Genomic DNA, 12,598 nt, shown 5'->3' on the forward strand with positions numbered 1-12,598 from the left:
GCCCTGCTCAAGTGTGAATGCAGGCCAACTTGTAATGTGCAATTTAGTGAAAGATCTTAACTAAAAGAGCCATTAGTAGGGTTGCACCGTTCCCAGTTTTTCTTCAAGTACTCGCTGACAGGAAGCAACATTTCCCCCCATCAACACTTGGGGGGGGGGTGGTTGGTGGAATATCAGGGTCTAAATAGACAAGACATCTCCTGAGACAGAGAGAGGGACTAAGGACACAGACTCCTGCAGCCTCAGCTGCACTGAAGATGAATGGACAGAGAGCAGGTCAATACAGACAGTCAAGGACGATGGTTGTGGCATTACAAGCACAGATCTCCCTGTAGAGATTTCAATAAAGCAGCTGAGAGCTGCAGAAGGGAGGAGAGGCTGTCAGCTGCTTTATTAAAATCTCTACAGGGAGATAGGTGCTTATAACAGCCCACCACCGCACTGATCATACCCTGACTGCCCAGGTATCAGATTAGGCATCTGAGCATTTGCACAAGTACTCGCACAAATGCTCGGTACCAATACTAGTATCTGCGTAACCCTATACCTTGGCATAAATTGCAGAACCCAAGCCTTCCATCCGCAATCTTGATTTCTTTAGCTTTTTTTTATTAAAACATCACATTCTGTTATGAGCACAAGGTTATCCTGATAAGAATGCAAAAGTAGGATGCGTTATCAGAGCTGGGGAAACCTTTGTACTGAACACATGGGAGTAAAGGTGGACAGAGCCTGAACAGTGTTGAGTCTTAAACCTATAAGGTAGTTAAACTTAACAAAATTTTATTTTCTAATGAGATGACGCTGAAGATTAAACAAGCTGTAAAAGAAAAAAAAACTCCAGACTGTCCATAGGCAGGAGAGGATATGCAGGCAGCTTGTACAGCAATGCTACTGTAAGAATTACTGCCAGACACAGGATGGTCTTTGAATTGAAGCTGCGTTTATGGTTTCCTTCTTACAAAATCACCACAGATGACAGATTGCTCACTGGATCAGGCTACCACAATTCTAAAAAGGCTTACTTGAGGACAAGCAATCTTCCTACTAGAAGTAGGGGGGGGGGGAAAAAACCTATCAAAAACAAGACACTTTGCATAGTTACACTGGTCCAGCTTGGACCAAAGTAAGCAAATTCCATAGCAGCAACAGTCATTCACAGACGCTTTGCATTTCTCAATGATGCAAGGCATTCTCCAACTAGACAAAAGGGAGATTGCGTTGTTGTTGCACTACCTTTGTCCAATTTAGAATTTCTTGCATTTTTAAATACAAGGCATTTTGTGAATGTTGCCTGTGCATCCTATACATCAAGATAAAAAGCCTTGTGAATAGCAGCCACTCTAGCTCCCCTTCATTACTTACCTGAACCCCATCTCGCTTCAGCGATGTCCACGTCATCTGGGACATCCCAGATTGTCTGAGGCACAGCAGTGGCACCATTGGTTGACAGCTGCAGGAGGCAAAGTCAGTCAGCTAACCGGGTGAGGGGGCAGGGCCAGGCTCTGTGTCTGAATGTATACACTGAGCTCTGACTAGGCTCAGGTGCCCCCATAGAAAGCTGCTGGCTGTGGGGGCACTCTATAGAGGGGCCAGGAGCAACAGAGAGGCACCTGATAATAGCATGATGCAGGCTACTCTGTGCAAAACCAACAGTACAGGGAGTGGCAAATATATCCATCTATAAAATCTCCTTTACAATCACTTTAAAAAGTTAAAAGCTGGACCATTGTTAATCATCCGCACCCAACGTTCAGCTAAAAAAAAAAAATGTACCAATGTCCAACCCAAATTGTGTAGGCTTAATCAAAATTAGTGGAAAAAAATAAAATAAATTTAATCAGACTTGTGTGTGCAAATTACAAAGTTTTTGGAATCTGTCAGAAGCCAGAAAGTCTTTGAATGCATTTTTCCCCCGATTAATGGTTAAGAGAAGACAAAACATGATTTAAAGCTTAAAAAAAATAAAAAAAAATAAGAGGAAAATGACCGTTTACAGGCTTCTATTTAAACTGGCCAACACCCTGCATATTGTGAAGTCTGTGATCCATGCTGTATGTTACCTGTCTGGTTTTTGCCGATGTCTCAATAAAAGGAATTCCATAGCTCCGCGCCAAGTCCTGCGCTTGCTTGGTGTCTACCGTTCTAGAAGGTAAGTCACATTTGTTGCCGACTAAAACCATTGGTACGTCCTCTGAATCTTTTACTCTTTTTATCTGTTCTCTACAAGGAAAGCAGACAAAACAGTAATCGCAACCAATCCAAGAGCTGAAAATTTTAGTACACTTTATAGTTATCGGTTGTGCCTTGTAGAAGAAGGAGAAGAAGTCCTTCAGTGAAACCACAGAAATAAAAAGCAAAAACGCACAAACGTGTAATTTAAGAGTAACATGCAAATCTTGACTTTCCCAAGTGATCCCCCGGATGGTAGACTCCACCTACCTAGAGGATATAAGCAGGAGGTTAAGAGTTCGCCTTTGCTCCTTTGTTTCCTACCCGCAGGCATATGCTCCTCCTCCCTCCAGATGGGATAAAAAAAAAAAGGTATATACCCTGTATCCATTATGTCCAACCTTATTCCTACAACACAACTCGTAATGCACACTGTCTAAAGGGGGGGTATTCCATTACCAAGGAATGCAATGATCATGATTGAAAAGTCTAGTTAAGGTTAAATGCCCAAAGTTGGATGCCTCCTTTTCAAAGGTTTTAGACCTGTCCTTTAAGGCTATAGGTCAACTGAAGAATCCACACGATAAAGATATGGCAGGCAGAAGGTTCAGCATTTACACAATCCTGCCCTGCAACTAGTCAGCAAGGCTGCTCATCACAAGAGAGCAGGGAGCAAACAGACCAAAGCTAAACTGTTCTACAAAAGGTTGAGTCACACAAAGCATATGCAACAAACTACCAAATTGTTACAAGCAGAAGTCACCTACACTAAAAACAGATTATCCACCTGGTGGTCTGCCAGAAATCCAGTGAGCGATTAACAGCGTTGCACTAAAATCCCATCAGCCAAGATTAGTTTTCTCCTCTGCTAGTGTAGAAGACAAAGCCCCCAAAAAGGTTATGGGGATGAAGGAGAATGTACTGTGGTCCAGGATGGCCGACACTGCATGGGATTGTCAGCTTAAACAGAAAGCTAAAAGCTCACTTGATTTCTGTGCTTGAATTTTTTAACTCTGGTGTACGTATGCATGCATTTTGCCTCAAACATGACTACATGCAGTGTCAGTGAATTCTACATAGTGCTAGGCTCTTTAAGGGCTTATTTACATTTTTTTTTTCAGAGGGCAAAACAATGGGTGGGGAGGTGCCATGTCACCTCACCCGTTTTGTACCCCTAACATTATCACACCACAATCACATTACTGCAGCAGCATGTGAACACCCCCATCCACCGCCTTTGCAGCTTAAGATGTTAAAAAGGCAGCTTAGCCTTGCATTTTAACCCCACATCCCTAATGCAAGAGTAAACAAGGTCTAAAAAGGAGGCTCAGCAAAGGCAAGTGTCTTGTAGTTAAAGAACGACACTGGTGTGTGGGTATAAAAGTCTGCTTTTAAGCACCCCCCCCCGCCCCTTTATACCCGGTCCTGCAGATGTGAATACTCTTCATATCTGATACTTCCAGGAGTGTCTGTGGCCATATCAACATATACAGGGGGACATAAAGAGCCAGTGGATGAAACTACAATGTAGTGGGGAATGAGGCATCAGACAGACACACCCAAATGTGACAAGACTGTTGCTTTGCAACAGAGCTAATGCTGAGAATGATGGCTGGGAAGTGATTATAGGAAAGGTCTTTAGCAGGAGATTTTTTTTTATATTACAGACACTTGTCGCAGAAGTATCACTGTACCTATAATGATGAATGTCCTCAAAGGATTTAGTGTTATTTATTGCAAAGACACAAAGGAAACCCTCCCCCGTCCGCATGTACTGGTCTCTCATTGCACTATACTCTTCTTGACCTGCTGTGTCCAGGATGTCCAGTAGGCAGGTCTCCCCATCAATGACAACTTGTTTTCTATAAGAGTCCTGAAAAACAAACATACGTGTAAGAAAGCTGAGAAAGGTTAGGGATTTGGACAAGCATTTTACAGAAAATGTCAAGTAATTTGCAGTCCTGTACCACCACAGCAGAAGATTTAAAGATATCAATTCCCATCAAGAAATTAAAAGGGTAGCCAAGCTGGTATCAAACCCCCCGAATCGGACGTCCCAACAAACTCAGGAGGTGTGATGTCAACAGTAGAGATTTGGCCATACAGTGGATCTTGCTTTCAATTTCACTGTACAGCAAGCCAAATAGAAGTTTTAGTGATTTTTTATGGACAAAACAACCAGAGGCCCCTTTATAGAAGATCACATCCATGTTTTGCTTATTACAGACACATACATCATCGACCATTTCCCTACTTAGATCTTAAGCTGAAAACTGATTGCAGAAAGCCAGTACCTGTAGGTATGCTTCATTAACTGAAGATTTTGCCAACCATTTGAAAACAAAGCTCAGGATAAGTCATGTTTGTGAGGATGTTACTGAAGGAAGGTAGTCGGGAAGGTAGGGGCATTTTATTTTGCCAAATATCTACTTTATCTCCACTTCATTTAAATGCATTCCCTCTGTATTTCAATATTACACACAATTCATCTTCTATACTTTAATGGAGTAGGAAGAAATTAGAACCTTAAAACAAAGCTGTTGCAGCAGTCCCCGTACACGGCTGTGACCAGTGACATGTCTCCTGGAGTAATTTCAGGATTCACAGACTCCGGCGCTGCCACTCCCACGCATGCGCCACTGGTCATGGCACAGGTACTGAAGAAACGGCACAAGTGAGCCGTTTCTTCAGTGCGCATGTACCGACGACATCACATGTGGTGCACGTTTAGAAGATATTCACAGAGCTGCACAATTGTGTAACAAAAAAACAAACACACAATCTCGATTCAAGGCGAGGTTTGATCTCGGACTATACTTTCATACAAGTACCAAACTCACCTCTATGGTAGGATCATATTCATCGACAAAATGATTCTGGATCAGTTGTATTGTCAAAGCACTCTTCCCAACGCCTCCAGCACCGACCACTACTAGCTTATACTCCGTCATTTTTCAAAAACTAGAAAAAAAATAAAAAGTTAAAGTTTAGCTGTTATTTCAGGACAAGCAAAACAGGAAGAGGGGGTTATATTAATACCAACCCAAACAGCAGTGTAGCATTGGGAATTGTATGAGGCAGCCTTTAACACCCTCACAGTAAACAAACCTCCCACCTAGGGAGGGACAGAGGTGGCTCTATAGAGGACCAAGTAAAAGACACTACTCCCTGCTCTAATTACAACCCGTAAATGCACCAGGGGATGATTATAGTTAGAAAAACCATGTAAACACCACTGTGTACACCAGAGAGCAAAATGTAGCAGTCTGACAAACGTTTGTTTTTACTTAAAAATATATACAAATTGTTACCAAGCAAAAAATACAAAATGCAGCAAGACTGGTAAACTAATGTTAAGGTCTTGAAATTGTACATCACTGGCCCTCCTCAGGATTCTAGCCATACAAGAGACAATTTTGACATAGTCCTAGTAACCATCATTTGTTAACCATGAGTGCAAACTTCTGTAAGATGGTCTGCAGAACACCTAAGGCTTAAAGTGATTATTTTTTTAAAACCCAAAACATGTCACTCCACTGCAGTTAGTTTTGCTCAGAGTGACCCTGAGACGCAAATTCTGGGGTACCCATAACACCCTAGGAGAATTGCTCTTATGGGGGGGGGGGGATTGGATTTGAGGGGCACCAGAGTCAGTCAATAAAGGGCAGATAAGTTTCCTTGGTTTTAGTGCTTTGACCGGGACAGGTTTCAAGGCTCTTGTTTTGACCTCTGACCAGAAGAGTTTTAGCATTAAGTAAAGATTAACCGAATGCCTGGGAAGGATGTCACCTTGTGAGTCTCATTCCACCTGAATCCAGCCTGTTAAATGGGACTTCCAAGTCTCAGAGGTTATTAGCCATCACACTGCAGCACGTGAGCAGTCACTTGTTTAACAGGTTAAACGAAATTAAGTTTAACCATTTCCTGACTGCCAGCCGTGGATATGTGTGGGTACTTTGACTTTAACCCTGGTATCTCTCCACAGCAAGCGGTCCTCTAAGATAAGTGTTCTCAGTAGCGGATTGTGCCACTTACTGGAGCAAACATAAAAGCAATAAAAAAGGTGTGTGTGTTTTAAGTGTAAACAAGATCTGAGGTCTTGACCACAGATCTCACATTGAAGAGGTCCTGTCTTTTTTGCGAGGGATGGTTACATCCCTTGTAATAGGAAAAAAAAGCGATCCAATTTCCTCCCCCCACCCCCATTTGTATAAAAATAAAAGCCCGTCCCTCTGTGCTCGTACAGCCTTTTAACCCCCCATTCAGTAAAAAACATAGGGGTCAATTTATTAAAGGCAAATCCACTTTGCACTACAAGTGCACTTGGAAGCGCAGTCACTTTAGAGGGGAAGCTCTGCTGATATTATCCAATCATGTACAAACAAAAATGCTGTTTTCCTTGCATGTCTCTTCCCCCTCCCCAGATCCACAGTGCCTGAACATCCAAGTGCACTTGCCTTTAGTAAAGTGCCCCCATAGTGTGTACCCCACATTAGTACCTTTGATAGAAGAGCCTGCTCGTCTTAAAGTTAGATTTATATTTTGCATAAGCTCAAATACTTTTTGAAGAACTCTGAACAGAAACCAAAACCACAAATTACAAGAGATTGCAGTTAACCACAGAGGTTGTCACGCAGTTCATACACAAGAGCTACACCAACACCACAAGGACAGAGGCTTTATGCAGCCCATTTGTGTTTCTGTACCTCAGTAAGCATGATGTTTTACAGAACAGTCACCTAAGAGTTTCTGCCAAAAGTCACTGCCTATTCACCCAGTCAAGGCAAACACCAATACGCAACATGTATAAAACTAGTTCTAAAAAGCCTACAATGGCTGGGAGCCAGCCACTTGAACTTTGCAGGATTGAAGAGGCCCGACCTCACATGACCATGGAGAGCCTAATAAGTCATCGTCACCCCATGTTTTGTAAACTCTCCTACCCTAGCGGACACCCTGTGACCTCAGATTGTGTAGCTGAATGCAGGCAGATGCTGACTATAGACCTGCATATGGGCTCCTTTTGGTACAGAAGCTCAGTTCTTGTGTGCTTGGCACATCACAACCCTATGGGAGGGGAGGGGGGGGGGGTTAGATTACTGGCACTAGAGGCATAATCTTATTTTACTCTGTACGACCAGTCTGTGCTAGATATAGCAACACATAATTATAGGGATTTGCAGCCATTCATTCAATCTGCAACCTCCCAACAAAAAACTTGGAACGTAAAGTTGCAATAGAAGGATGAGATTTGTGGAGAAGTTAATTACAGTAGCTTTGGATTTCATAAAATTGGACAATCAGGCCACATTATACAGGTACATAAATCACTTATTTTGAATGGTTTTCAAAGGCACACTTATAGTAGGTGTAAATACACCTGTGTGCTCCACACAAATGTAGACACTGTATGTTACATCTTTGTGTGGTAAACAGCCAGCTAAGGCTGGGGTGAAGCAGCAAGTGGGAAATTTCACAGCTTTGTTAACCTTAGATATGAGACTAGCATGGAGAAAAATAACCCTCATCGGGTGTACCTGGCTTTAGTCTGTTCACATCTAGGTGTCCCAGGACCACCATCTGTTTCAATTGCACCCAGAACTGCAGAACATTAGATTGTGGATCAGTGGCTTCCGCTGCAGTTCAGTGTATTATGACAGCAAAAAGTCTCTGTCCGACTACATGGGTCCCAGTGGGAGTGGGGCATTTGGGTTAGGATGCCATTTCTCCATCCACCTAGTTGTGTGGCTTGAGGAATTTGTTTTTTTTAGGGCCACGGAAAGAAACGATTAATCGTTCATTTTTTGATCAAAAAAAAAAAAAACAGCATGCATTGCAGTTTGGGAAAAGTTGGGGAAGCCCGATGATTGTGTATTGAGAGATGGTTGCAAGCTGCACAGGTGCTTCTCTTATTGTTCAGCATGGTCTGGTTCCATGTGTCCCATTGACTCCTTTATAATGAATGGCAGCCTGCTGGTACGTGATCAGAGCGGAGATTCACAGTCATGGAAAATCTCACCTTCCCCACCTTTGGTTAATTTAATTTTTCCCTAAAGAACTCTGCATCTACTCTGGTGTGATCTGCTACAGTTTAAATTTAAAACGTATTTGTGTGAACTGTGAAGTTAAGTCATGGATTGTAGTAAGCTAGGTGAGTGTATACCACATTTACCACTGACTAATGCAGAGTTGCAATGCAAGGATATTAGCTAAATGTAGTTGGATCTATATGTGCATTTTAATCAATGGGGGGGGGGGGGGAATAAAAAATAAAATAAATAAAAAAACAAACTTTTATTCAGCAACAGCCCTAGTTTTGTCTCAGCCCTTTGAACAAGGAACAAACCATCTATAGTTGGCTTATAAGTGGTACTAAAGTCTTATTTGTAACTTGAACCTAGAGCTAAGCCTAAAATAAGGCTTACCTCTAGGTACAGTTAATAGCTATTAAACCTGCACGGTTTAGGAGATATTCACACTGCATGCAGACAGTGAGGTTACCCGGGCATGCACTGAAAGGACAGCATACCCATGCCATCCTTTTAGAGCTCCATGCTGCACACACAGGAGCAATGCCATTATGGCTCGACCAAGCAGAAGGCCGGAGTACTCAAACGAGAAGGTGAAGATGTAAGCCCTGTCAGCACACCAATTGAAAGCTCCAGTCTAAAGCAAGTATTACATACTAGCACATTACACCATTGTCTTGCAGGTTTTATTTTTTATTTTCTAAAAAGGTGCCATTTACTACTGCTTGACACTATTGATATACACGTTAATTCATAAAGAGGCAAATATCCTGGGGGGGGGGGGGGGGAGGAACACCCCAAACCTGTGTAAAGATATACCATTGTTTTATATTCAATATAAATGGTTACAAAGCCTAGGTTAATATCTGTGTGCCAGTGCACTGGCACACATGGTAGACTACCATTTCAAAAATCACTCTGAAGTGCATGTTAAAGTGGTTGTAAATCCTTACAACACTTTGACCTATAGGTAAGCCTAGATTAAGGTTTACCTGTAGGTCCAAGAAATCTCTAAACCTACACGGTTTAGGAGATATTTGCCGAAAGACAGGCACCACTGTCTACGGCGCATGCTCCGTAGACAGCAGCGTGCAGGCGAGTGACGTCATCACGGCTTCACCGAATGACAGCGGTGGAGCAACGAGACCCACCGAGAAGATGGATGCGCCGGACTACAGGGGACAGCGGTGACTTTGTTGGCTCCTGTGTCAGGTAAGTGACACAATGGACTACTATGCGATGCATAGTAGTCCATTATGCTTTACCTTTGCAGGGAATGAAAGGAAGTAAACTCATCAGGGTTTACTTCCCCTTTAACCACTGGGCACTTAAACCCCCTTAACCATACCAATTTAAATTTTTTGGTGCTCTCACATTTTGAATGACAATTAGTCAAGCAACACTGTACCCATATGACATTTTTGTACTTTTTTGGTGGTATTTAATCACCACTGGGTTTCCAAAAAAAAAAAAAAAAAACAGAAAAATGCTGTTATAAAATTGTGCATATTAGTAATTTTTCTTCATAAATTGCCAAAATGTATACTGCAAATATGTACAAATTGGTGGATATTTGGTCTTTGTGAAAGTTATTGGCACCATAGCTTGAGGACCATCTGAAAATTGATCACACCTGAAGTACTGACGGCCTCTCATTTCTTGAGACGCTAACATGGTAGAAAAGTACACATACCTCTTAAATTACCCCTTTTTGTAAAGAAGACATTCCAAGGTATTTAGTAAGAGGCATGGCGAGTTTTTTGTGAAGTTGTCCTTTTTTCCCCCCACAATTCCTTGCAAAAAAAAAAAAAAACACACACAAGATTTTTTCCTTCTCCCCCCCCCCCCCTCCACAAAAATTGTCATTATCAGGTTATTTCTCAAACACACACAGCATATGCATACCACAAATTACAGCCCACGTCACCTCTCGCCTCCTGTAAGAACGATAAAGCAGTGGAACAGCCACTATGATCGTTCTTATGGTGTAGGGAATCGCCGGCTGAAAAGCAGATATCCGAATGATGCCTGTAGCTATCCCCCCATCATTCAGATATCCTCGCACAAAGTCAAGGACATATGACAGCTGGGAAGTGGTTAAAATGCATTTTTTAAACACAAAGTTGTCCATTTATATAGAGGTCGACCGATATATCGGCCGGCCGATATATCGGCCGATATTTGCCGTTTTTTAAATAATCGGCATTGGCCGATTTGAGCTGATAAAAAGCCGATTTAGAACTACAGCGGGACTTTTCTATTACAGAAGTCATTTCAGTCAGTGTAAGTTGCCTGAGTCGTCATAGCAACCCTTTCCTCCACTCTGGGCAGACTGCCAAGAAAAGAACAAAATGATACAATGTTTACACTTGAATGAATGAAATCATCTGTGTGTAGAAGTTCTCAGTTTAACCATTTAAAGACTAAATCTTTTCTGACACTTGTTGCTTACAAGTAAAAATCCTGTATTTTCTGCCAGAAAATCACTTAGACCCCCCAAAAATGATATATATTTTTTTAGCAGAGATCCTAGGGAATAAAATAGCGGTTGTTGCAATATTTTATGTCACACGGCATTTGCACAGAGGTCTTTCAAATGCATTTTTTTAGGAAAAAATACACCATTTAAAAAATAAAAATAAAATAAAAAAACAGTAAAGTTAGCCCATTTTTTTTTCGTCCAAAAGTTTGACTACCTGTTTTTATTTAATATATAGGTTTTTTTTTTTTTTTTTTTATCTAAATCATACATACAAGTAAACTGATTGGGGGTTTTGTTTTGTTTAATAAATGTTTAAGTGTAAGAAATTTTCTGTATCACTTATGAAGACTGCTTTCACACTGGAGTGGGCAGGCGTTGATGGTAAAACGCAAGTTTTAGCGGCTCTTTACCATCATTTTAGCGGTGCTATTTGGCTAGTGGGGCACATATAACCCAGCTAGCGGCCAAGGAAGAGGTTAAATGCGCCAATTAAGCACTGCTGCCAAATCGCATTGCATGCGCTATGGCAGTGGTGCCCATTCATATCAATGGGCAGGAGTGGTGGAGGAGCGGTGTACACCACTCCAAACGTGCTGCTTGCAGGACTTTTTTTAAGATCCTGCCAGCGCATTGCCTCAGTGTGAAAGCACTGTCTTTCACACAGACTGCAGGGGAGCCATTTTACAGGCGCTATTTTTAGCCCAAAAGCGCCTGAAAAACGCCCCAGTGGGAAAGGTGTGTTAGATCAAGGGGGATTAAAAAATAAAATAAAAAATAAAAAAGGAAAAAAATAAATAAATAAAATTAAAATCGGCCTAACATATCGGCCCAAAAAAAATCGGCATCATATATCGGCTATCGGCCGCCATGATTTCTAAATATCGGCATCGGCATCGGCCAGAGAAAAACCCATATCGGTCGACCTCTACATTTATACAATATTTCTAACATAGCATGTACATACCAAAAATGACACCCCAAAAGAGATTCTCCTACTCCTGAGTGAGACTTTCACAGTCTGGCAACATACAGGGGCAGAGAAAATGGTCGGAGAGCAGCGCTGTGGGCACTGCAGATCCAGCCCACAGCTCTGCCGACACCAATCCCTCCACCATACCGATCGCTACAGAGGAAGGAACCGGCCTCATAACATGACACTGGTTTACAAGTGATCACTTCGTCATTTGATGGAGCGATCATGTGATAAACGGCCGCGATGAGCAGGCATTTACTGTGACGCGCTGGGACCTGTGGACCCGGTGGTCACAGATGCTCTTGAGTGCACGTCCCAGGGGGTGTGTGAGCAGAATTCTGGGAGGACATACGATAAAGCCCTCCCAGAGTTAAAGAGGGATTCCGCCAAAAAATTATTAAAAGCCAGCAGCTATAAATACTACAGCTGCTGACTTTTAATAAATGGACACTCACCTGTCCCGGGTCCAAGCGATGACCGGCAGCCGAGGCCGATTGACCGCTCGGGCCTCGGCTGCTGCCGCCATTCTAGGTGAGGGAATCAGGAAGTGAAGCGAATCGGCTTCACTTCCCGGTTCCCTACTGCTCATGCGCGAGCCGCGCAATAGGAAATCTCCGCGCTGTCACTGGGACCCGTGTGTGTCCCAGCAGACAGCGTGGCAGGGCAGGAAATGGCGTAGACTCCCGTGGGAGTCTATGCCCGGAAGTGGGTGAAAATACCTGTCTTTGACAGGCATCTCCACCCCCCTCCCCCCTGAAAGGTGTCAATTGTGACACCGAAGGGGGGGGGTTCCGATCAGCGGAGGTTCCACTTTAGGGTGGAATCCCGCTTTAAGCAAACACCCTGTAGCTGTCATTTGGCTATGGGCCGGTGAAGTGGTTAAACAGATCTGATTCTCACATTGGCATGGCATGTTGTGGCGCTATTAAAAATGCACATTTT

The 12,598-nt window shown here is 42.7% G+C and overlaps 1 protein-coding gene across 3 annotated transcripts in view; it reads right to left on the reverse strand.

The window, feature by feature from the left end:
- LOC143960304 (GTPase KRas) overlaps positions 1 to 12,598 on the reverse strand; it is a 113,370-nt gene that overhangs the window by 80,490 nt on the left and 20,282 nt on the right. For all 3 annotated transcript variants that reach the window (XM_077468740.1, XM_077468743.1, XM_077468742.1), the window contains exons 2-4: positions 5,013 to 5,133; positions 3,867 to 4,045; positions 2,064 to 2,223 (exon numbers count right to left, since the gene is read on the reverse strand). In XM_077468740.1, the coding sequence (XP_077324866.1) occupies positions 2,064 to 2,223; positions 3,867 to 4,045; positions 5,013 to 5,123 (450 nt within the window). In that variant the 5' untranslated portion in view covers positions 5,124 to 5,133. The remainder of the gene's footprint in view (positions 1 to 2,063; positions 2,224 to 3,866; positions 4,046 to 5,012; positions 5,134 to 12,598) is intronic.

This window comes from Lithobates pipiens, unplaced genomic scaffold (genome assembly GCF_037356315.1).
Source record: "Lithobates pipiens isolate NorthernLeopardFrog02 unplaced genomic scaffold, aLitPip1_a1.2 Scaffold_8, whole genome shotgun sequence".
NCBI classification, from domain to species: domain Eukaryota; kingdom Metazoa; phylum Chordata; class Amphibia; order Anura; family Ranidae; genus Lithobates; species Lithobates pipiens.